Source organism: Triturus cristatus, chromosome 2_1, assembly GCF_964204655.1.
Source record: "Triturus cristatus chromosome 2_1, aTriCri1.1, whole genome shotgun sequence".
NCBI lineage: Eukaryota > Metazoa > Chordata > Amphibia > Caudata > Salamandridae > Triturus > Triturus cristatus.
In genome coordinates, this window is record NC_140581.1 from 171,349,795 (window position 1) to 171,376,810 (window position 27,016).

Consider the following 27,016-nt stretch of genomic DNA (forward strand, 5'->3'; position numbering starts at 1 on the left):
GGTGTCACAAAATTGAGATAGCTCCTGGTCTGACAGAAACCCTTTAAGACAGCCTACATAATGGCCGCTTGCGTTGTTCCAGTGGAGATTACAGCCACCCAAGGTAGAGGCTGTATCTCATTTACCCGACAATGAAAGCTTAGCTATGCCAAGGGGCATATTTAAAAGGTTAAGCAAAACCTACTCTACTCTATGTAACATAGGTGCCACCATATGAAGTTGAATACGTTTTGCAAGAGGAATTGTTTGCTGAGAAACCTCTTTATGATGGTGACAAAAACTGAATGTAAGGAAATGTGGTTTATTATATGGTGCGGTCGAGCGACCTCACCAAGTAATGAACTCACAACCCTGTCTTGGGTTGAGTCGGGCTCGTTTGTCAAACCTTAGCCCAACTCTGGGTAGCAGTGGCTTTGAGCAGTCAGGCCTTAACAGCGAACCACATAAAAAGCATTTGGAAGTGCCAAAACAATTAAAGTAGAAAGAAACACAACTCTCAAGAAATCCAGTACCAATTTATGAAAATAGACAGAATGTTTATAAATTGATAGTCACCAAAACAAACAAAATCCACCAGAGGGTTTAGGAGATATAAATACTTGAAGAAAACAATAAATCGCAGCTTTTTAATCAACCGCAAACGAGCATTGGTAAGTACAGTGAAAAAAGTGGACTAATAAATCTTTTGGAAACTTTTAGCAAACTTTGACAAAGTTGTGCAGTAATTTCCAGTTACTTTAGGTGACCAGCTCCGACAGGGAGCTGATCAGGGGGACAACCAAAGTCCCAATGAACAGTTACCTTGTGGAAAAAGCCCTCTCCAGCCCAGTTCCAGTGTTAATGGCAAGACGCCACTGACTTCAATAGAGTGGTCCTGATGCAAGACATGCAGGAAAATAAAGGTGCACAAGGATGCTGCAGTTGTCATTCCGGTGACGGAGGTCTTCATGGGGCCACCCATCGGTCCACAAACACAGGGGGGTGACTTTGGCCTCACATATTTATGTCTGTCGAAGTCTGGATGGAGTCCAGCCAAAACAATTTGTCACTTGTCCTCTGGTCTCCAGTGGCAGCAAAACAAGCAGTTCCCTTCAACTGACAATAACTTTCCATCTGGACAACCAAGCTGCACTCCAATGACTCTCCCGGGTCCAGCAGACTCTGGTGCAATTTTTGTGCACTGGAACTCGGCCTCCCAAGCCGTACTTTTTCTTTTTGAGGAGTTTAATAAAGCTCAAACTCGACCCGAAGGGATCAGAGCGCTTTACATGAGCACCAGGTTCATTACAAACAGACACATTCATTTTGTTAGGTGCGGGGAGATTAAGTGACTTGCCCAGAATCACAGGATGTTGAGCATCCCTGCTGAGACTCGAGCAGCGGTTTCTCAGCTTTGAGGTAGACCTCTCTAGCCATTAGTCAACATCCTCTCGCTCAGTGGTGAGCGACGTTCTGGCAATCTGAGCTACAAACTTACCACGGCAGGCTTTTGTGGTCCTGGTGCTGAAACAGGAAGTCAGTCAACTATTTGATGCTGGGGACGAATTTTCCTCGAGCACTGAACCACAGGCACAGTCTTCTCTTTGCTAGCCCGAGAATCAGCAGGTGCAGGTCAAGCTCTCTTTGCGAGCCCCATTCAGAAATTAGCATTACTGAAATATCAGCATGTAACCCTGTGCTCGGCAATGGAGCTACCAGCTTTTCAACAGTAAGAACAACAATGTTTTTATTTTTACTGTTAGTACTTTTTTAACATAAAAATACAGGTTCAACATTTTAATATAATGCACTCTGTCTTTAGGGCTCAGTAGGCCTGCTTTAGAGTTGACTTACAAACATTAAAAAGGAAGGCTTAGGGTTTCCCATAGATTGAAATGAAAAGCCAAGTTAGCAGAGTACACTGCTCTGCCAGCCAGCAATGGAAGGCTAAGAGTTACGTTTTTGCCATGTTACACTCGTGGTGGCACAACTAATGCAGCAGTACAGGAGAGACACTTTACGTTACAGGCCCTAGGTACCCCTGGCACCCTATAATTAGGACTAACAAGTAAGTTACCTTATGCCAATTTGTCAATTAAACATACACTTTTAAAAGGTCTGCATTGAGTCCTGATTAGCAGGGCTCAGGGCATATCAGAGATGTTACATTAGTGCCTAATTGACAAAATGGGGGCAAGAAGTGGGATGGACATGCAAAAAGCCTGTTTCTTCACATAGTACATGGAAATTAGAGGAGGTAGATTTAGTAGCTGAATATGCATGATTTATTGAAAGTGAATAAAATATAATATACTGTTACTCCAAAGAAACTGTTTCAGAAAGTGAGTGGAATATGCAGCTATTTATTATATGTGCTGCGTATCTTGAAGTGGCCAAGAAAAGAACTTACCATAAAACTGGATTTATAGTAGGGATTAGACCCATGTCCTGGAAACACTGCACAGGGAATGTCATCTTTTGTACGCAGCACAGACTAGGTTTGGCTTCAGGACAAGACAAACAGTTCCTGGGAACCTCATCACAGGTATGAGCTAACAAGCAATGGGAACAGGGCGAGGTTTTCACCCATGTCCTATAATTAATCAATCAATCAATCAATCCACCAGCCTCTAGAAATAAGGGAATATTCTTCGGCTGTGCCCAATACAGCCACACAACATGACTCAACCCCATTCCCTAGTTTTAACTGAGCAAATGATGTAGCCATGTCCAGTGGCCACTGGAAACAAGGTAAGGCCATTTCTGGCAACTAACTGCTGGGCACATCTGAATAATGTACTCATAGTGCAAAGGTTATGGCCTTTGGCCACAACTAGTACCTAGTGTCGCTATCCGAGGCCTGTGCCAAGATATTTCTTGGACTGGCAAGCAGCACAAGGTAAAGCCAGCCTGGTTTGTAGAAGACAAAGGGCTACCATATGGTAGGCATTCACTTTGGACATTTCCTGCGCAAAATATGTCTTACGTCCTTTGTTTTAAGCTTATACCCTTTTTCAGAACCCCTCTGAGGTTTTTTTGACGCCTCAAAAATAAAAGGATTGTTAAAATTCTGAACAGGGTTTTACATACTGGTTTACAATCCAGCAAATCTGATTTAGACTTTCTTTGGGGGATACCAGATTTGGCCTGCCTTGCAGACTCTTAAGATGACCTTAATATGTAGAAAAAAGGTTGTGTGAAAGCTGTGTTTTACTTTCAAATGAATCCATCTTGTTTTCTCTCATCTTATGATACTCAGCGATGACAAGGCCTGTAAAATGTGTGCAGAGGTCGGATGACATCAGATAAAGTAATTTACCCTGCTGAACAGTTTGTAGCCCATGTTCCCGTGACTCACGTACAAACATTGCTTATGAAACTTGACAATGGTCTGTATTTCTTTAATTCAGCTTCCACAGTTGCATTTTTTTTACAGTTAATAAATGCAACCCCTAAACTGGGGTGGCATGGTGAGCAAAAGAATAATGGATTTAACCCAGATCTCTTGACTGGGGGTGAATGTTTTGATTTGTTCTGCATTCCGTCCATCAATTGTGTGTCTTTTGCTTTCTCGACCTAAGTGCGCCAGGTATGCTAAGACGTGAGTCCTGGGCTCACTGTGCCACTGGAATCAAGCTAAACTGGCTGAAGAGGGGTGAAACCCCGAAACCGGTCCTAGGATGCTTGGTTCCAGTCCAGGGAGGACCTGGCTTGGCAGTTCGGGCTGGACTGTTCCCATGAGGCACAGAGTCAAGACGGATTTGCATATGGCTGGGTTCAAACTGGAATGGCATGGTGAGCAAAAGAACAATGGATTTAGGCCCAGATCTCTGTACTGGGGTGAATGTATGACATTGTTCTGCATTCTGTCCATCAACTGTTGTTTTTGCATAGGGTTGCTTGTGGTCCTCTTTTGAAGGGGTCTTCGCCTGGCAGTTGAAAATGGACTATTCCCAAGAGGAGAGACTCAGTACTAATTGCATATGGTTTGCCTATGTCTAGAGCACAGTGGGCAAAACACGATGAGCTGAAATGATACCCAGAGCAACTGCCAGAGGTTAGATTATTTGCGAGCATTCGTCTAGGACTAGTGACTTGCCTAACTGTTGGACTTGTAATTTGAGAGCAAGGTGACACCTTCTCCAACAGTATAGTCCCGCAATTAAGTGCACGTTGCTAGTGGTATGCACAATGGACTTTATTCAAACAGTGATGTAGCTGGACTGTGTTAAACAGAAATGACCATGCATGATTGGGCAGAGGGGATTTACTTTGCACTACAAATTCATTGATCATCTCTTCATCATATATAGCATGGGATCAAAGATCAATTAAAAAAGAAGATTAGAGAGCTCAATATGATAAACAAGAGAATCAACTTCATCCAAGACATTAGAAACCATCAAATGACTTTCCTGGGCATATTGCTAACATATTGGTAAACCTAAACAATGGTCAAATCAACACAGACATTTACAGTTAGCACACTGACAGAAACAATTGTGTTTGTTACAAGAGTTTACATCAGTTTTCACTGAGGAAGCATTTTCCATACTTTCAACTATAAAGAACTTAAAGAATAGCCTCAGACTCAGAGGTTTACACGTACAAATATGAAATAATGTGCAAGCATTTCAGAACTAGCAAAAGTCAAAATTCTTCTAATTTTATCTTTTAGATGGTGCAAGTTAAAGCTACAAATAGAAGATTTATAACAAGAATAAACATTTTCTGAGCACAGTATTGAATTTTCAAAACTTATTTGAAAACAACAAATTGCATACAAAGACATACAGTGTACAACACAGGGTGGAGTGATATTTGAAAGTCATGGACCCTCATGCTGAAGTCTTAAGTCAGGGAAAGTTACTGATCAGTCAACAAAACAGAGCCATGTTTGAAAGAGAGGTAATGGCAGGTTTTAAGAAGGGATGCAATAGTAGTTTCGACAAATAGTATGGGGTGTGGTATTAAATACAATCATTCAGATACATTTGCTCATACAAAAGTATTTTTCTAGACGTTACCTTTTAGCCTTTAGGACGTAAAGAACAGTTCTGAGAAACAGTTCATCATATTCCAGCTGCAATTTCTCTAGGGAGTATAGTGGCACATTCTTCTCTCCATCTTTGTTGTAGTAAATATACTGGGCCCAGTGATCACTCACATAGCACAGTGTCATCCTGTTATGGAGAACAATGAAACACTTATGAATTGTCATAGCAAGCCTTGAATATGAGCCATATTTTGGTCTTGTGAGTGTGGATGCATACTCAAAGTAACTCCCTACTTGTATGGCCATCACATCTAGTCTCTTTTCTGCTCCACTAGAAATGAAGGGCATCGCCTTTCAGTGTCCTTATTATCTATTGTGTTTAGAACAAAGCTGAAATGAAAGCCCAGATCTCTTAAATGATGTAGCATAGCATTTTATTCATATTTGCACCAAGGACTAGAGCCTACGTTCGAGTTCAAACCTCCAAATATTTGGCCCATAATATTGACTTCTTTCATGGCAGCTGGATGATACAATTATAGGCATCAACCTAAACAACACACACTCTCCTAAGGCCATTTAATTCAGACTTCTTTGCCTAAATCTTCAGATTATAATATCAAACGCAAGCTTAGAATGAAGTCATGATCCAAAGGCAATGACAATAAGTAGAGAGCCGTCATCAGCCATTTTTTTCCAATTGACTAGCAACAACTGCAGTCAAAAGGAGAGTAAATAGCTTAGACCCGAACTTGGCTCTTAACCCATAAAAAGGATCCATGTCAACTGCAAGGGATTCAGGCTCGGTTCCAGAAATACACTGTTTGGTATATCAATCTAAATCTGTGCATATTATAAAAATCAACTAAAAGATGTTGAAATGGGAAACAGTGGTAAAATCTCTGGAAACTAGTCCTAACATCAGGATCTCCATCTCCCTCACTTATATGCCCTCCTGTAGGAAGCTGGGATTTTGTTGCAATTGTCCCCCCCACTTTTTGTCCCTTTTTGACTACTAGATGCTGATTTTCAGCTCTGACAGTTCACTGAGGCCTGCTAACCAGACCTCAGTGCCAGTGCTCTAATGTCTAATTGTAACGCAACTGGCATAGACTTAAGCACCCCTGTAAGCCCCAGTAAATAGTACCCCTGTGTGAGAAGTTGGCCTCACATATGCTGTCCACTAGTTATAGGGGACACGTTGCACCAGTCCAATTAGACTCTTAAGGTGATAGGTTAAAAGACAACCTTTAAAGAAAGCTATCCCAATGGTAGCTGTGGAGAGCAGCCTTCAGGCTAAGTCTTGAAGGAGTGTTAAGCTTATTGTTTTACCATGGATAACCTCTTGAATGACCAAATGAAAGAGTAGTCCACACCGGTATATATATAAAATATATGTATTTATTCTAAGAATAATCCCACTAGTCTCTTTATGAGGCTGGAGGTAAAGATACAATTCAAACAAGCATTGATAGTTACAATAAATAGCACTGGAATCATAGGGCCCCAGGGGGGACCAATCCATATATTAAAAAAGTGGTATAAGAACCAAGACAATTCTGCAGACAGTGCCTAGGGCACTTAGGGTCGCTGGCCCCTTGCAAAACCACCCAAGGTAGTGAGGAAGGGGACCCACGGGAGACGCGTGCAGTGGTATAAACTACTGTCGGGATCTCTATTAAACCCTATAGAGAATGTCGCGGATGGAAATTACAAGAATCTAAACACTTCTAGCAGGAGTTCAAGTTCAGCAGCTTAGAGTTAAGCTTTTGGCGGGACCACACCCACGACAGTACCGAGGTACCACTGTTACCTGCCCCAGGGAAGCCGGGTGCATAGGTCGTTTTCGATGTCGGGTCGCAATCTCGTTTTCAATGGGAAAAGGTGAAGAACTGCTGCTGGCGTGAAGCGTCGTCGATATCGTGCAGATTGAAGATGTAGATCTTGAAGGAAAGGACCTGAAAGCAAAGGGGACAAAGTCTGGGTCACTAGCCAGTGACCAGGGAGCTCAGGAGAAAGAGCCCTTCAATGTCGGGTGCTTCCAGGTTGAAGACGGGTAGCTTGGATCGGCAGCCACGAGGTCCAGGAGGCTTCAAGGAAGGCCAGCATCTGGAGGGCGACGGTCCCACGAAGGATGAAGGTCGCTGCGGTGTTAGTGTCCGGATTGGATCCACTTAGCCTTAGCAACCGCAACCCATGCAAGGATCACAAAACAGGTACGTGCAGACCCACGAGGTCTGAGTGAGGTCTCCAGCGAGGAGACTGTAGAGCAGGCCTGGAGCAACCAGGAGAGTGCTTTAAAGTAAAGATTGACCTCCGCTAGGGCCCACCAGTCGAGAGACAAGGGACCGCGGGAGGCGGCAATTTGGAGTGCGTAAAGATGAGCCCACGGGTCGCCGGAGCGGGCTGGAGCGTCGTCCTTTGGCACAAACAATGCTGAGAGGTTGGCTCAATAATGGGCCAAAGCACAACTTCCCCACTGGTCGGGGTCATGTGCTGTGCAAGAGGTGGCCGGTGTCCTGGGGTATTGGGGATCTCGGCACCCACGGGGTCCACGGTGCTGAGCTTTGCTGTGCACACTCACTGGCCTCTGGGATGCTTGGAAACCCAAATCAGGGTAGGCAGAAGTCTTCGTTGTCCGTAGGAGCAGCGGAGTTCCAACCAGGTCACTTGCAGTGTTTCAGGTGCCTGCCAAGCAGGGGGGTAACGCCTTTACCCCAAGGGAGATTTCTTCATTCAGCTGTGCGGCAGCAAGTCGAAGGTTCAAGTCTTTGAAGTCCAAGATTAATCTGAGGCTCTGGGGACCCTGCACCCACCTTTATCCAGAGATTAGGGGAGTGTCTGAATCAGAGCTCACCAATGAGAGTTCAGGCGGGAAAGGGTGGCTACACCTTCTCCCCTTTGTGTGTTTTCCCGCCTGGGCAGGGGTCAGGATGCCCCTGAACCGGTTTGAGGCGGTGTTTGCAGAAGTAGGCACTGGAGAAGCCTACGTGCAAGTCTGAAAGACATCCTATGGTGCACCCACCCAGTGCCAATCCACACAGTCTGTCTGGGGAGGTGGGAACACCTCCCTGCAACAAGATCCCTATTGTCCAGCTGCCGTGGCTGGAGTTCTGCCCAGCAACAGGCAGCCAGAGTCGTGTGGGTGGCAGGTAGCATCCATTTTGTACTACGTGTGAACTTTTAAATTGGTGTCTAAAATATGCCGCTTTTACCATATCACCCCTCTAGCAGGGGGGAATCATGCCCTCACTCCCATGGCTGGATTGGGGGTATGATTCCATGATGTTTGACACCAAACATGACATGGTTCTGTGCAGCCACTCTCAAGTTATCACGCTATCCCGATTACTTATAATGCGGTTAAGAGTATATGGTATGGCTGCACTACAAACAACCCAGCAATAGTTTTTACGAAGGTTGCAGAGGGGCCCTACTCAGGTAGGGTTTCCCCCTCACACATATCTCAGCACCCTGCCTTGTAGGATTAGCAAGGCCTGCCTTAGGGGTGACCTATGAGGATATATGTGTTGTATTAAGTGGGATACAGGATACCTATATCCCTGTAAGGGGTGCAAGCACCACCGTACCCGGACTACAGTAGTGGTCTGGTGTTGTCAGTTTGTATGGCTGTCCCAGGGGTGGCACAATAAGCGCTGCAGCCCCTGGTAGGCCTCTGAGGGACCCGTGCCCTGGGTACCTAGGGTACCATCTACAAGGGGCTGATAGGATGTCCTCAGTATCCAATTGGTATGTACCTAGGGTACTAGCATCAGTTTAGAGAGGAAGAAGGTAGGCTGGGGTCCTGGATAGCAGGGCCACAGCCTGGCTAGAGTCAGAAAACAGTCAAAACATCAGCAAAAAGTTGGGGGCAACTATGCAGTCGATGCCACTCTCCTACACCCTGCTACATAGGGCATGGGTACTTAAGAGAGTCCCTAAGGGCTGAAGCATGTCTTAAGACATCTTAAGGGACCCACACACAAATGGCATGCTGCCATTGCAGACTGCTTGTCATGGTGTAGACCATGAGTGAAAACACGACATGGCACACTCACTGTGTGCCATGCCAAAGTCACTGCATGTAATATATCTAAGTCACCCCTTCCTTCAGGCCTTGTAGCCCTAAGACAGGGTGCATTATATTACATGTGAGGGCATATCTGCCGGAGTACATATGGTCATGTGCTGTCTAGTTCAATGACCAGAGGGCACAGGAAGCCATCCTAGGTATATCTACTTGGCACTGGTCATTACTAGTTCCAAAACTGCATGATGGCTTTACTAAAAATACTGGTGTTTGGTATCAAACCCTTGTCTTAATAAATATGTGCTGATGTCAGTACTAGCTTTATAATACAACCACAGAGCACCTTAGAGATGCCCCTGAAACCTAACTAATCTTCTAGCGTGCTGGCTGACTGGATCCTTCCAGCCTGCCACCACAGCCACGTCTGACCCCCTGCAGGTGAGAGACAATGCCCTCAGGAGGTCAGGAACAATGCCTTCTCTGGCAGGAGGTGTTATGAACTCACACCTGCTCACACACGCCTACAAAGCCCTCCACAACACCGGACCCCAATACCTCAAGGAACAAATCTCCTTCCACGCCCCCAAGAGAAACCTCTGCTCAGCGGACCTCGCCCTAGCCACTGTCACTCATTTCAGAGCAGGTGTTAGATCCTTCTCCTACCTTGTAGCAAAGACCTGGAACGAACTCCCCCTTCACATCCGACAAAGCCTGACACTGCACCAGTTCAGAAAGGACCTCAAGACCTGGCTCTTCTAATGACCAACGGAGCTGCTCTCACCCCCTTCCCCAGCGCCTTGAGACCCTCACGGGTGTGTAGTGTACTCTACAAACCTTGATTGATTGATTGATTGAATGATCAACTCCTCCAGCAGGATGGTTAGTGAATCTGCATACCACGGCCAGGGACTTCAAAGCCCCAGCCGCCTTTGACATGCGACCACGGCTTCCCCCAGACCTGGGAGATGCCACCCCCTACCCTGAGGCCCATTTGACACCAGAAAAGTTGGGTAATTAGCTATGCGAGTACGCATTGCACTACCAGGCCAGTCAAACACGTTGGGTGGGCTGCCTGATGTGCCCCATGAACTAAGGATTCAACCATCTTGTTTTTGGTGATATTAGGAAATCTGGAACAGGGTTTTACACACTCTCCACAGGAATTGGTCATCTAGGGGGAGTAGTGACCTCAAGGGTAAGTAGCCCATTGGCTACTGCCCTTCACTCCCCTGAATGCCCCTAAATTCAGTATTTAGGTGGTCCCCTGACACCAGGAACTCAGATTCGCCTCTCTAAAAAACAAAAGGACAAAGAAGAGCTGATGAAGCGAGAACTGTGGACTAACTGTAGACTTTGGCGTCAAGTCCTGTCTGCCTTCTCCTGGCCTGACAATCGCTGTGCATCCTCCAAAAGCCTCGGAGGGCTCGCAGCACTTCGCCAACCAGCCAGCATCTCCCTTGAAGTGGAGCAGCCACCAACCGCAATGTCCAGTTCACCGTTCTGCTGACCACCGGGTCCACTGACGCAGCAGCAACCCAGGAGGAGGTCACCATGCTCCAGAGGGTCTGATCCATCTCCCAGTGTGAAGACGTCAGTAGCCGCTCTGAACCAATACCTGCGGTACCCGTTCCCTTGAAGCAACCATGGCTTGTTTAGTGTGTAGTCCGGACACCAACATCGCCAAGACCAACCTACAGATGTGAGACTCCCGCTCCAGAGAGGCACTACATCTCAAGTATGTTTAACCAGGAGGCAGCACTCAACTAGGACGTCTAGAATATCCTCCGCCCTAAGGCTGCATACAAGTAGATATGCTTGTAACTGTAACAAGCATTAGCAAAACTTAAATGGTCTGGCTTATAATTGAAAGTCATTCAAGTGTAAGTGTTAGGCTCTCAATACATCGGCATACATGCACTCTGTCACTCATCCTTACACTCAGGAATCCATTCATCCACTCACGGACTCATTCTTACAATTTAAGGTAAACTTGGGTGTCATCAGTGCACTGATGAAAAGATATACCAACATCTCAGGTGAGCAGCGTGATAAGCCTAAAAACAGCTCATGGCAGTTCTGCCTAGGCCCATCCTGTTCTTCAGTGTTTGAGAGAATTCAAAAGCCTCTAATGTCAAATGCCTCAATTAATCCCATTTAAATGAATAGGCAGTCCTAACCTTCGTCAAAGCTGCAGAAGCATCATCAATATCTATAAACGGTGTAGATTCTCTGCTATGACTACCCGAAGAACCAGAATGAAAAATGCCAAGAAGTTACTTTTCTTGAATATGTGTGATTAATTGAGAGGCAATGCATTTCTTGATAACCTGAGAGCTAAAAGAGAGAGCAGGGCTGGGTAGGTAGTTCTGGACTGTTGAGGTTCTGTGTGGGTAGGTCTGGACTCTTGAAGGGTTCAAGGTTACGTTTTTAAGTAGAGGCTTTAAATTATCAACTAACCCACCAAAATAATTTTAAGGTTCACAAAAGAGAGCTGAGAACAAAGGTTAGGAAAACTTACAAGTTTTCCTTTTGCCAAGAAGCAAAAGAATAATATGGAACATGAATAAATATGTTTGCTATCATTTCTAAGAGACGTAGCTCATAAAACCACCCCTTCGTCAATACACATTTACACATCTAACACATTGTGCTCACCAGTGAGATGATACTAGAAATGATATATATTTCTGTGCTTTTTCGTAGCTCATTTACTGTTTAGGAAGACCATAGAGATGGTTTAAATTAATAAGTGGTCATATTTAGAATGTACTGTCATCTGCCACTAACTCTCTATTCTGGAGAGCATTTCAATGTCAAAGTGATCCAAAAGACGATAGTATGGCTTCTGCAGATAATTTTAAAGATAAGCTGCCTGTGGTAAAATAGGCCAGTCCACACGCTGAGTTTGGCTCATGAAACTAAGTAAAAAAGGAATGGAGTTATTAGTAATAATGGAAGAAAGACCATATTGAATATAAACACAGGGCACCTAGAGTACAGTTACCTAGAGAGTGGAGAGAGAGCTTTATACATCATCAGTCCTTGGACCGCATACGATTCCAAAATGATCACGCCCGTCTACTTATGTTTGCAAAAGAAAAGTATTGGTTTGTTCTCTTGCAAGCGCAGTTTATTAAATGTAGCAGACCATAAGTGAGACATGATGATACATGATGATACAAAAGCAGGGTTCATTCTCATTTTTGCAACAAGAAGAAGTAAAGGAGAAAACTTAAACGAAATAATTTATCAGCCCCCTGGTTCACAGCTGAGTTAAGGGCTCAAAAACAAAGGTGCCTTAAACAGGAGAAAAATATGGAGCAAAAACTATAACAAGATGGAGAAGGCTAAATACAAGCTCTGTCTAGCCACTCACAAAGCCCTTATCATTAGAGAAAAGACCTCTTACTTCAACAAAAAGATAGATTAAGCAAAAAACTCCTAAAAAGAACTTTATCAAACAGTGACCAAGTTAACTACTGATTCTTCTAACAAGCAAGCCCCAGCAGTCAATACTTTTGTGGTATTTTGGCTGATTCTTTCCTGCACAAAGTGAAAGCAGTCTACAATGTATTCTTCTCTTCAAGCAGACAATATCTGTGTTGCCACTACCGTAAGTGGAAACAAGCCTAATTGCAGTGACTTCACACAGCCCACTTTGCGATAGGTCACTAACTTATTGAAAACCACCTCTTCTGGTTCCCACCAAGTGTGACCAAACTAGTGGCCAGGACCATTGCATCTCCGCTCACAGCCATATTCCAGCTCATGATCTCGACCAATAGGTTTCCTTCCATCTAGAAGAAAGCTTTCAGACTCATTATTTAAAAAAAGCAAAGCTTGAGCCCAAAGACCCCAGCAATTATCGCCCCATTTCCTGACTCCCCCTGCCATCAAAAATTATAGAAAAAATTATGAATGGAACACATCCAATTTAATGATCACCTAGACACCACTAGCTTCTGCAGTGGACATAGCACCGAAACAGCTCTGATCAAAGGCTGCCGAGAAGATCAAGCAGGCGCTCGATAAGGGCAGAGGGGCAGCCCTCATCCTGCTTGATCTCTGCAGCTTTTGACACGGTAGATCATGTATTGCTGCTGGAGCATCAGACATTTCTCTTCCCCATGCGAGGTCCCTGAGGGGTCCGCGCTCAAACCACCTTTATTTAATATATACATATCAACCTTAGGCGGTGTAATCAAACATTTAGGCTTTTCTTTGACCTACTACGTAGATGACACCCAAATCGTCATCTCACTGAACAAGGGTGACTTAGAATAGATATATGTTCCAGATTATGCAATTGCATGCATGCAGTCAGCACGTGGATGCTCTTCAAAGAACAAACTTCCTTTGGGACTCCGTCCAGCTAGGCAACATGGATGGGCCCTATCCCAACTCCTGTCACCAAGATTCGGAATTGGGGATTTTGATTGATAATAAATTAAGTTATTTCAATCATGTCAGCGCCCTGTCCTCCTCCACTTTTTTCACCGTGAAAATGCTAAAAAAAGATTCTTCCATTTAGTCCAGTCCATCTTCAGAAAACCCTTAGAGCATCTTTGATAATGACCAAATTGGATCATTGCAATGGCTTATTACTCACCTCACACAAATAACCCATTAACAGATTGCAAATACTACAAAATACTGCCGCAAGATTTCTTCTAAAAATCCCAAGACATAACTCAGTAGCCACTGTCATCAAAAACCTCCACTGGCTCCCTATCAGACAGCGCATCACGTTCAAGGCACTGTGCATTGCTTACAAACCACTCCATGGCTCAGGCCTCGACTTTTTTCAACAAAGTTTCAATTGGTACACGCCAATTCGAACTCTACACTCCGCCACTGCCAAATACATCATTGTCCCCTAATTCAAACGCTCCACCTGTGTTTTCCATTTTCAACCAAAAGTCACGTAGTTTCTAAATAAGCAGGATTTGAATGGTGCACCAAGTGAAAGTGTGAGAGAAAATTAAAATGAATTTTATAATTAAGAAGGAAGCAAAATATATATTTCTCTGTAATAGCTATATAATTTTTCTGCTTCCAGTTGTTCCTATAATGTCAACAGAAAATGCTGCAAAAGACTAGAGGGGAAGCCATAATTAGCTATTTCCATGTTCTTCGCTTATAACAGTAACCTATTTCGTTTACCTGATTATCCGACCAATTCGTTTCACAAACTGTCTGTAGCGTGCTCTGTTAAAAGTTTCCAGCCCGACAGCAAGGAGCTCCACTAAGGAATTAACAAATGCAAAAATCTTCATCATCTCCTGTGCTGTAGTTTTTTCAGGAGTATAGCTGCCTTAAAATGCAAACAAATGAAATGAAAATAAAAAAAAAAAGTTAATGTATGGAAAATTTAAAGACTGTACCAACATTGAAATGTACACCACCAGTCAGAAAAAGTGAGCAAGTAATAGCCCACTTTCCATGGAACATTTAATTTCAGTAAAAGCTTCTTAAACGTGAGGCACTGTACACAAGGTGCCTTGGATCCAGCTGAGACAATCTGACATAAACCAGAAGGCAGTGGAACAGTGTGTGGGGATATATGTTAAGAAACAGTACTAACCGGAACACGCTTCAGCATTTTTTCCATACATAAAAAGTACAGTCACAGATTTTCATATTACATGTATTAACTTAGTAAACAAGGTAATCAGGAGTGAATGTGATTTGCATAGAATGACTATATATATATCATATGTCCAAGTGCCAAGGCTGGAACTAGAGACTTGCGGCCTGATGAATAAAATCATCAAACTCTTGCAACGGCTGCGCTGTGACAAATGCAGGTACTGTCGGGGTGAAAAAGAAAAATGCTAGGTCTTAATCTGGCATTGCGAGTCACAAATATTGTTGGGACTCACAATGTGAGCGTTGCCATTTCTTACGAGTCTCGACAAAAAGAGCAAGTCCCAGGGAATTGTCAACTGCAAGGAACGCATCGAGTGTATTGAACTGTGCCTATGGCTGCCCTCGTGAGTCTGTAAACCTTCATCAAGTGGAAACTATGGGGGACAGGCTTCTACAGTGCGAGAAGCGGCTGCAGGCAACAAGGGTAAGAGAAAGGGGTCTGATGAGCAGTTGTATGCCCTACTACACCAATGTTCATTTGAGTAGGTGCTGCTGCTTTCAATACATTGTGACCCCTGTCTGATTAAAAGATAGTTGCTGCAATACTAATGCCTTGTGAATGCAGGGGTGTAGATCTGCTGTCCCTTCCCTACTTTCATCTCTGAATTCACTGCAGTTCATCCTTTGTACCACTGCATGCAAGTGACCACTCTGATGTGCTGGATGGATACTTCCGGCACAATGCAAGGACCACAAACTCATAGCAGGTCTAGACTGCATCTGGCCACAGGACTCCAGGATCTAAGATCAACAATTAAGCCACAAGAATGTAAAGTAGAGTTTTCGTTATAGTCCAAGAGAAACATATTTTTCTGAATTCTAGAGCCATCAACTTACCCTTCGAATTGAATCCAAGTATATGCTTGAAAAGTTCATCGAAGGGAAACTGGGATAAAAGCGAAATCAGGTCATCTTCAGTAAGAAGAATCCAACTGCTCTCGGGATCTTCATCCTCCATACATAAAGAGATAAGTCAGTTTAGCATTTACATGTAATTTGCATCACACAAAGAACATGTTGACGAACAAAGACAATCCAAAGGTATTTTATGCTATGGATTTCTTCTCTGCCCCAAATGCTTTGGGACATTTTAGACTTTCTTACAAACAAGCAAAAGAACAAACAAGCTAAATCACTTTATTGGAAATTAATTATAATACCCTCCAGAACTTGTGGTTTTTATTCAATATTCGAAGAAAGAGCGATTTTTACTAATACCATCAATTACATCTTTACATTTGTAAAATTATTATCTACTAAACATGTAAAAGGGCAACACAAAATGCAAATTGTAAATATGTAAATCACACATGGGAAATATCTCTCTTGCTGGGGGGTTGAGATCTTTGCAGGAAATTACCAATATTTCAAACCTGATATGGTGACAGTTTGTGATCTAGGAGAGCACAGCAACAGTAAAACAACAGAAGTCTGAAAATAGGTTTGATCGGGGAAGTCATGCTTTGACTTCTGACCTCGGAATCATGTTGCTTTGATTAAAAATAATATTTTTACTTACCTAGTAAGGATCTGTATGTAGCAGGTAGCATTGTAGATTCACATGGTCCCGCAAACTAGAGTTGAATATAACAAATTGTTTTTCTAATAAAACTTTTCAGGTCACACGATGTGTATGGGCACCAACTCCACCATAGATTGTTGTCCGCTCAGGGGGTTGAGAAGTGAAAGTGGAGAGTACAGTACAACTGCTATGGGGTGCCTAATGCATTGCAAGCTGCTAAACAAGTGAAGAGTGAGAAAACGAAACAGAAGGGTAAGCACATGTGAATCTACATCTCTTCATGCTACAAACGGATGCTTAAAGGGTAAGAAACATTTTTGGTTCGTATTATGTACGGCTGTAGATACACAAGCTCTGCATTAATTCTAAGGCATTAACTGTAAAGCAGTTTCTTCCTAGGCAGAGGCTAGCGGGCAGATGATGAAGATGTTTCAAACAATGTTCTAAATACAATTTGTATAATCACAGCTGTTGAAGGGATAGCATGTCCAAACAGTAGTGCTTTGTAAAGGTGTGTGGGGTTCGCCAGTTCACTGCCTTGCATAAGATGCCTGCTAATACGATGCTATCTAGGGAAGACATGTCACCCACTTTTTGCATTTAGAGTGCAACCTGGAAGGTATGGTGATTACACATTTAGCTTTGGCGTAGCAAGTTTGGCAATCCACCTAGCTGTGCCTACCTTGGAAATTGGGTGACTTTTGTAGAAGTCAGCAAAATCTACTATGAGTTGGTTAGTCTTGGGGAAGGGTTTAGTCCTGTCAATATGTATGTATATGTTTTTGTATGTATATATTATTTCTATAGCGCAAACCTACCCAAAAGGCACCAGAGTCCAATTCATAGTCAAAGGCAAGCTTAAAGTCAACGAGTTATAGCAGAGGAAGCCAGTTTGTGGATGGTTAATGCATTTTGATGTCGCGATGTTTTAAAGACGTGGGTCTTCAACTTATTCCTAAATTGAAGCTGTGCTGGGGCAGTCCCGGTGGATATGGGAATGTAGTTCTACATCCAGAATACATATATGGGAAAGGCCTGTTGTCTTATTTGCTCATTTTACACTTCGTAGTCCCCAGCCTGATGGTTGTCTGGCTGTAGGTGAGCTCAGAACCACTAGAGATCATGAGCTTGTCTGCAATATAAGCGGGGTGCTCGCTGTTATTGCTTTGTAAATGATGCAGCTGGATTTGAAGATGGTGTGGCTGGCAAGGGTATCACATGGAGTTCCATCAGGTTGGGGGTGATGTGAACATATTTCTGTGGAACCAGGATGAGTCGTACTACTGCATTTAGGATGCCCCCAAGGGATGCCAATGTGAAGTCTGGAAGGCCAAGGAGTAGGGGATTACCACCATCCAATATGATACAATAGTGCTTACTTGACTTGAGGTTTGCAGGGCCCTTTCTGCTATGAAATGTGGTAAGGGAAAGAAAAAGGGCAGCTCAATAGTCTGGTTGATGCGGAAAAGTGAGACTACCTTGGCCACGGACTTTGATTTATTTCTTGTGATTGCTTATGACTCCCTGATGTGTCTGAGCAAGGTTATAGATACTAAGAAAGTCACTTTCCAGGAGTGAAGCATTAGATTGCAAGAGTAGAGGGGTTCAAAAAGTGGCCCAAAAAGCCTTGTGAGAACTAAGTTACCGTTCCATACAGGGGCTGGACCTGTTTGAGGGGGCATTACCCTGGTAAGTCCCTCCATGTACACCTTACCCACAGGGTGATATTGAAGAGCAATGAGCATTGCCTATTCTGTCACAACAGTGGCTAAGTGAAGACATATGGAAATGTCTTGAAAATTAACCTTGAGATTCAAGTTGTTTTGACATGCAATAGTGAACACATGTCTTCCAAAGACAGCATGTGTAGTAGGCCTATGAGCTTCATTAATTTTGGTTATACACTCATCAACTCCACGTCCTCTATGGCTAAATGCCTAGGTTGAGCAGCATGCGATCTGGGTGTCTAATCTGGCCCTCTTGTTGTGTGAGAAGGTTGAGCCTGATCAGTGACTTCTCATGGGGAGTAATGGACATCTACAAGAGCACTGAGTACCTGGGCTGTCTGGCCCAGGAAGGTGCTCCTAGAATGATGATCATGGACACCTTATCAATCTACCTCACTAAGCACAGGATGAGTAGTTAAGGAGGAAAGTGTAGGTAAATATCCCTCAACAGTTCATATGTGGACTGTGGATGTGGCTACCCGGAGCTGAAGCGTTGGTATTTTGCATTTTCTGGGGTGATGAACGCGTTGATTGCTGTGGTTTTCTTCTGATAGAAGTATATATTTTGGTGGAGTTCCTACTTGAGAACTTGTTGATGCTTCCTGCTTGCCAGATCTATAGGACTCCGTATCCATCCCTGTAAAGTGCTCCATTAACACATGGATCTTGATGCAGATTGCCTGGTGCATGGAGAGCTGGGGGAAGTGAGACCACCCTTTTTCTGAATGTAGTACATGGCCATTATGTTGTGCGTCTCTCTGGGGCTCATTTGCCTTGGACAAGCTTCAAGAAAGCTTTGAGGGCTAGGCAGGTGGGCAGTAGTTCCAGGTAGTTTATGCATTTACACTGATGATGACAGTTCCAGGCACCTTGGACAGTCATATTAGCAAGATGTGCACCCACCCGGTGAGTGAAGAGTAGGTGGTGATGGTTACCTGTGGAAGTGGGTCCAAAAAAAGGTCTGCCAAGCAACAGGTTGTTGTGACCGTTGCCCCACGAAGCACTCTTGGAGTGGACACATCTACTCTGGCCTGTGTCACAATTAATATGCAAGTCTCACCATACTTAGGAACTTTATTACAGTCCTTACAGTAAGTGGACAAACCCACTAAAAATCAGTCAGCAGCGGCTGAGATGCAATCACACTCAACTCAATAGGACATGCTTTCCCTGTGATAGAATTAAACACTGGGCCCACCAAGGGCTGGATTTGTTGGGTTTAGAGGTGGGATTTGCTTATGTAGCTAGGTTCTAATGGCACAGTGAACATGGGACCCACATCACTGAAACCAAGCTACACAGAACTGATGAGACCCAAATCAGGACGAAACCGTTCTTCTGTTGCTTGAATTCGGTTCAGGAAGGACCTGGCCTGACAATTCAGGTTGAACTGTTTGTATTGGGGCAGGGTCAATACTGATTTGCATATAGCTTCATCCAAACTGAGGTGACATGTGGAGCAAAAGAACAATGGATTGGAATTCTACCCCAAGTGACTGCCAGTGTTTCAAGCATTTCTCCCATCACCTTTAGTGTGTTTGACGCGAAGTCAAATAAACACTATGTTCTTCACCATACTTGCAAAAACCTGTAGTAATGAATACCTCCTTCTTGTAAAACGTAGGTCGGATAGCAGGTCAGTGGCGGAAATGAAAGGCAATATTCATGACGCAGCCATGCAGGATGACAAATTAACACCTCTCCTGTGGGACTCTGACCCAGGACAGACTACCGCAGACAAAGCATGCGTTACTTGTGGAGTAGACACAGGTGAAACTGACAGATAGTAAGCCAAAATATTGGTGGGATAAGAGAAACATGCAAAATTTATTTGTTTTCATGAGAAACAGACTTTCTCGTAAAAAGGAGAGACTTTCTTTAATATAAAAGTTAAAAAACAAATGACTATACATAATTAACAGCTGTTTTCACACTAGAAATGCTACCCTTGGTGTGGACTGTGAAGCTTCTCAGCATGAGGACCTATTCAAACAAGGCATTTATGAGTACACAAGAATTACACTAAGCCAGTAACTCCACTGCAGATGCTGCTACTAAGGGTAAGGAAGAAATGCCACAAATGTCAGTACCTCATGCTGTGTCTGCTTATAGGTGAGGCTCACCAACAAACTAAAAGATGAGCCAGTCAAAGACGGGAAATCTACTGAAGTGGCTAGTGAATATCATTGTATTCATGGTGAAAATGGAGAGCAGAAATTACTGCAATTGAGTGGGGCTGATGGCATGTACGGCCCCCCTGGCCTTGAATGTTGCACATAATGGTCAGAGATGTAGGTAGAAATTGTTTATTAGGACAGCCCGACAAGAGACTCTTGGTCAGAAGCCCGCCAGCAAAACTGGATTGTGGATTATTCTATGGGGGAAGGCCAGCATAGCAGTAAGTCAGCAACAGTCTGGGAATGCGAGCACTGACCTGAAGGTCTTATGAGGAGGGCACTCGGACCGAGTCAGGGGTTGGGATAAAAGCCAACACTCTGAGTGCTCCACCACCAATATTGAAGTTTGGGTGCACCTCAAAGAGATAACCTCTGTGCTTTAGAGTATGTACTTTTCAAAGGTCTTCATGTGTAGATTTATCAAGAATTTTTAGTAAACAAAGTTCAGCACAAAAAAAGAATACATCTGAAAAAAAAAGAATGCCACAGCACTGAAACCATTGATTCCGACTAATCAGAAAGTTCAAAGACAAAAAAACAATCGGCAATGTATCCATAATATGGCAGGGCTCTCCTGGTTCTTTAATGTTAAGGGGAGGAAAGGCATGGGATGTGAATGATGGGAACCTCAATAAGGCAAATCATCTAGACAAGAGTCAAGTGGTGGAAGCCTGACAACTATGGAAGTTATCCTGAAGGGAGAGAGTGAACAGTGTTGCAATCTGTGATCAAGCAGACCCAGTATCCAATCCCAGTATTCACAGAAACAGAGTCTACCATCGATAAAGAATGCTCACTCGAATTCAGAATCATACACCTGTCAAGATTGAGCAACAGGGAGCTAGGAATCCCTTCCAAGTCACAATCTGTGATTACTGGAATCAATTGGTTGGGTTTATGGCAATAAATCACAGTTAGAGGAGATGGAAGGCATTTAATAGCAGCCTCTCCAATTAGCATTCTGAAGGGAGGGAGGAAGGAAATGTATGAAGAGTAAATTGTTTTCTGAGTAATTTTTGTTGACTTTGAATGCATGCGTTCTTTTCCAGGGGGTATGTTAATGCTCGAAGAATTGGCATAAGTGAAGATCCTGAGCCGAAAGAAGTCTAACAGTTTCCATCCACATTGAAATGACAGTTAGCGCGCTGACTGTACAATAAGTCTTTAAAGGTTACTATGATAAGCCAGCAAATGGTAACCGTCATCGTATACAATGACAAGAGGAATACAACTCAAGATTTGAGGAGGACAATTTGCTGAACAGTGCCATTTTAAGGTCTATGTAGCCTGCTTTTAAGAAATAAATTTAAAGGGAACAAATGTGGGCAGGATCTATTGCAGAAAATAGCAAATATTGTCTTTCATGCCCTGATCCTAAACAAATTGGTAAGCCACCATTGTGGAAACTTCTACAAAGATTTGGAGATGGACTAGATAAATAGGCAAGCTGTGGCTAATAAAACAGAATTCAATTGGGTTTTAGCCAATAATTTGGAGGTTTACACCAGAAACATGAATCACTTTAAATCCTTAGTCTTAAATTATTTATCACCTAATCTTGCTGCTTGTCCTAGAGAATGATACATGTAGACCAGGCTAGATCTATTTGAAGGAGACACATTTCTCATAACATTTGCAAATATTGATTAATCTTTTGGAATTACGAGAAAAACACTTAGGCATGCCTTTTCATGCTTCTGCAAGCCCAGGGGAAACGTAAAAAACAAAAGATCTATATTGGGAAAGGTAAAAGGCAATGGTCCAATCTGCCCTTTTACTGTTTATTCTATTAATGGAACCATTCAGTTGAAGGATGAGTGTTAGGCCGAGCCGTTTATAGTCGGCCCAAGTTGGAGGATAATAGGAACCGCCTCCTTGGGAAGCGTGGTCAGCATTGGCATTTGGGTACCTGGATCTGATGTGGGTTTGAGCAGCGTTGGAACTGGAGCCAAGGGTGGGAGTGACTCAAAGTTCAGCTGATGATCAGGCAGAACTCGCCTGAGGTAGTCCAGGTGGAGGGCCTCTCAGCTCTTTTGGGTCCAAAGGAGCGTCAGAGGAAGTAAAGATGGAGCACAGAAGCAGAACTCCACTTTGACTTCTTGTGTTTTTTATTTTTATGAGAGGGCTTGGAGTGTGACAAAGACAACCTCCAGAGCAGTACCACTAACTGTGGGAATGGCATCGAGAATTCGACTTGGAGCAGTCCCGACACAGCAACTTCTTGAGCTTAGCAACATAAAGTTTTGCATTGCGTTCCTTGATAGCCTTCAGGATCATCAATGTGCTGTCTCTGCAGGTCTTGAAGTCATGGCCTGAACCCAGACAACATAGATATACCTGTTGAGGATCTGTCACATACGTCTGTTTCCGACAGTCCTTACAGGGTTTAAAACGTTTCATCTTTGATGGCGATATCCCTAGCACACTGAAAAATATTTTTGTTGCAGTATTGGTCTCTGAGAGAAGTGAGAAGCTCTGGATCGGTGTCTGGTGGCACAAAAAAAAGGGACTGAGATCAGCGAGCAGAAGTGGTGCCTATACAAGCTCCATATGTCACTTCCGGAGCGGAACAGCGTTAGTGCAGAGGCACATGGCTCCACGTACCGGCACACAGAGATCCTGTGGAAAAGTTTCCGGATCCATTCTGATGCATGGGGAATATTCAAAAGGTGGGGACTCTGTGGCTAGTAGTCTCTATCAGAAATATTGTGTGCCTTATATTTGAATTAATCTTATACATGGACATTGTGAAAATTTAGCTCAGCTTCAGTCGTCAGCTTGTGACTATAGGAACCTCTTCTTGATGCCAGTTTTATCTAAACCTATGGTAACCATGTTGTTCTCAAAGGCCAGATTTTCCAGATATCCACAAGATGCCCAAATCGAATTTAATGTCACGTTTATGGAAAAGCAACTTTTAGAAAGTTGCCACTCTGTAACCCAGTTGTTCAGTGGCCTCACATGGTTGCAGGCCACCCAACAGCCTTCTGCCCTCCTGGGGAGCAGTGTGAACATGAATGACTCCCAGGCTCAGGAACAATAGTAGCCTGCTACAGAGTGAGGTGTTACACCCCCCCCCCACCCGCCTCCTTTTGCAGGAAGCCACTCACGGTGTGGACCGAAAAGGTGAGCTTCAAAGGCAAAGCTGCCTTTGGTGGGAAAATGGCAATCACACTCCAGAAGGGCTTCCCTTTTGTTCAGGTAGACAGGCTGGCAGCAGGGACAGGGAGAGGAGACCAGTGCTCAAACCGATTTTCACATGGGTGTGTAGCTCCTAATATCCAAAGAAGGGTTCACACATCTTGGGAGTGGACAGAATAGTGCACTCTCGGATTGCTAGATGCCACACACATTGTCACTGCGCCTCAAATCTCACCGGAACTGGAGAAAGGACTATGTAGGGACTACCCTGCTGACCCCTGGACCTGGCAAGAGAGGTTGCACCATCCGCTGGATTGCACCTCCCGCACCTTGGGCTAGTGAAGAGTGGACTGCACCTGTGACTCCTGGCTCGAGTAAAAGATATTCATGAGCCCCACACCCAAATAGTGACAGTTGGCTGATGTCCTGGAACCAGTGTAATAAAAAAAAAGAGAGGGGGGGGGACTAAGAGCAAATAAAGGTCCTGTACCCATGTTCCGAGATTATCATAAAGTCAAATGGGGAGTAACTGTTCCTGAAGGAAAAAGACTAAAGATAGATGTATAGGATCCTGTACAGGCATCCAGGGCAGTCCTTAGGACCGTCTCTTGTATCCCTCACACACCCCTAGGGGTGTCATGCTTCATCATTGGGTGGGTACTTCTCGTCAGGCTGGTGCTATGCCACCTCTACCCTGACTGACTGAGGCACTAACCGAACGATTCATTGGGTTGGATGACCATTTTAATTATGAACAAGTAGGTTCCTCCCTTCTAGAGGGGGACCACTTGTAATTATTTGAGTGTGGGGTAGGTCTATTACCCCTTTGGTCCTGAAGAAGTGCCATGGATCATTTATAGACCATGGAGACGCGAAACCTATCGACCTGATTTTACCTCACTTATAAACACTGAGCTACTTGGGTACTTCATAACCCCTCAGTAGCACTAACCTATTCTGTGTTTTTTAATTTGGTAGGGAAGTCTATATATCAAAGGCCGATTGACATTCCCTAATCAGTTTTAACTCACTCTGGTTCACATATCACAGCCACCCCCCAGTGGCTGAGGGGCCCAACCTCTATTGCTAAAATTGCCCCACCTCATCTGTGGACCGAGGATTAACGGCAAGGATACCCCCATCAACCGTGCAGCCCCCAGAACATCCTCAACATACTGCATCCCCAGCATCAGGGCCACTCCATTAAAGTCTACTGCTGTATTTAAGTAAATTGTAGAACTGACTTGAGAATGCTTTAGTGACTAGGTAATTATCCAAATACTCTTTAGTGGCCCTTCTGAACTGCTACCTCCCGGATATGGTCGTCCCACTCAAGCTGGGGTAGGCAAATACAACTCTTTCAAACTTTTCAAAAGTTTCTAGACTTTACATTTACCAATGCTTGTTTGGACTAAAAACTTGAGATTTAAGTTTTACTTTAACATTTATATCTCCGCAATACTCTGGTGGATTTTGACTGAAGTTTTTACAAACAAGCATGACTTGACCCAAGACATTTTTCTGAGTGTATTACCTGGTAAGGTCACACAACCATACCATATATTACATCACAATCCTCACAAATAGACAGATGTGGACCAAATCGTTTTGGATGAAATCCATGGGCACTATTTGCCAATGTACCTAAAATGTTGCTCATATACCTTAAATATTATAATACATACAATTTACATCCGGCAACGAGTAGTAGTAAAAGTATCAAATGAATTAATACGTTTGTTTTAAAAAAACATTGTACTTGGGTTCCAGTTTGCTGACAATGAATTGATGCTTATGATAATGTGTCCTTCTTTCCAGCAGCCATGCCATATTAATGTATCCTACATTTGCAGAGAGGACAAGTTAAACAATACCTCTTCACCGCCCTCATCCACCAGCGTCCAATTTCCAGATTCATTCCCAGCCGTGGAGCTTTTCTTTTCACTTGGCTTCATATGACACAAAAAGTTTGCACGGTTTCTGTGTGAAACATAATAAAAGAAAGTTGTGATAACATTCGATTCAAGCTGTGTTGCCGCCAAAGACAACACAACCTTGATTCACAACCTCTTCATTAATTAATCAAGGGCCAGATTTTAAAGGTCGCAAATCCACTGATTCAATAAATCCTAGCGAGTTTGCATCAATGGTTTGTGACTGTAGTCCTGACTGCAAACACTGAAAAGTTAGAAATTGATTCACACTAGACCTAGACCACTGCCTGCTCCCACAGAAGCAGCCCAGTTTCTTTAAAGGATATAGGCCTGGTATACATTTTTTTTTACAATTTTCAATACAAAAACAAACATGGTGGTTTACTGCCCATTGCAATTTGAGATCTTAATTATTATTTCTAACATTACAAATGTATACATCCCTAATTAATATCTATTAGGCAGATCGTTTTGTAATCCACTCCGATTCCTTATTTACAAACTGACCTATTGGTAGAAAGGTTTGAGTGTGGCAGAATGAATAGCCCATTAACTTCACAGAAACAATAGAAGTTGATTCTTTGTATCAGAGGAACACCAGTAGTAACTGCGGTCGAAACATTCAGGTGATTGGTTTAATCCTGACAAAGATACATACGCCTTATGCAACCACATACCAGGGAAGCAATCTACAGGAAAAAGTGCATTTACCTACAAACTCTGTCAAAAGAAATTATTCTTTCTGTCTTTCACACATAGAGATATTTATTATTTAACATATATTTTGTACTTGTATTAGAGTTTTGTTAAATTTCATTTATAAACGGTCTGGCCTGTAGAAATGAAATCCAATGGCCTGTTGGTGTACTTAATTTGTGGATGTAGTCCAACTTCTATGTAATCTACTATAAACTCAATTACAGGCCTTTGAGTTATCAAGGTCTATATTTGCCCATATGAAAGAGCTACATATACTGGTAACCAGCACCCATTGAGCATTAGCTGTACTAGTGCCTTTTTTTTACTAGATGGCTCTAGGGACAGATTGCCAGTGTGAGCAAGGCTGTAGATTTATTGGTTTCTGTATAAAATATGAATAATACATAATGCCGGATATAAAAAATATTTAATCAGGAATAAAAAGAGAAATTCTGAGTTTTTGGAAGAACATAGCTAGTGCTTGAAGGGATGGATAAGAAACAAGTTATACAAAAAAAAAAATCTCATTATTTCTAGAATTTGTTTTCTCAATGGAACCACCAAATCTGATATAATGGACAGTCCATGGTAAATCAAAGTGGCTTTCTTAATTTCAAAAAGAGCTACTACAGATGTTCTCCATTTGACACGATAGTGATTTTTCATTGCAGTCTTGCAATTATAAGAATACATTATTAGATACTTATATCGCAGGAGGGGGTGGGTGTGTGTGTGTGTGTGTGTATATGTATATATATATTGATGTGATCAAGGCTGTGTTGTCAGCCGAAACGCGTCAGGGACATATCTGGTGAAAAATAAATAATTAATTTGAACTATTTTCGGGTCTTCGCTCGCCTTTGTTGGAGAGATTCATCCTAATCTGCGAGAGCATGCTGATGTATATATATATATATATATATGTATATATATATATACATATATATATATATATATACATTACCTACTGGCGGTCGCCAGTAGGTAGTTATAGTTAGGACCACGTTTCCATAGGAAAACCTCAACATTCTATTTTGAATAACTTTGGCGCCGGTCGACGAATCCTCGCGAATTTCTCAAAATAGGTGGGGCGCTACGCTCCGCTCCTACCCTGAAAGTCTCGGGGGGATCCGTCAAGCGGGGGCTGAGATAAAAGGGGGGT

At 43.2% G+C, this 27,016-nt stretch overlaps 1 protein-coding gene across 1 annotated transcript in view; it reads right to left on the reverse strand.

The window, feature by feature from the left end:
• Positions 1-27,016, reverse strand: part of EPG5 (ectopic P-granules 5 autophagy tethering factor) — a 595,944-nt gene that overhangs the window by 438,983 nt on the left and 129,945 nt on the right. Inside the window, exons 7-10 of the mRNA XM_085629140.1 lie at positions 25,096-25,201; positions 15,492-15,606; positions 14,169-14,319; positions 5,007-5,162 (exon numbers count right to left, since the gene is read on the reverse strand). Of these exons, the coding sequence (XP_085485266.1) occupies positions 5,007-5,162; positions 14,169-14,319; positions 15,492-15,606; positions 25,096-25,201 (528 nt within the window). The remainder of the gene's footprint in view (positions 1-5,006; positions 5,163-14,168; positions 14,320-15,491; positions 15,607-25,095; positions 25,202-27,016) is intronic.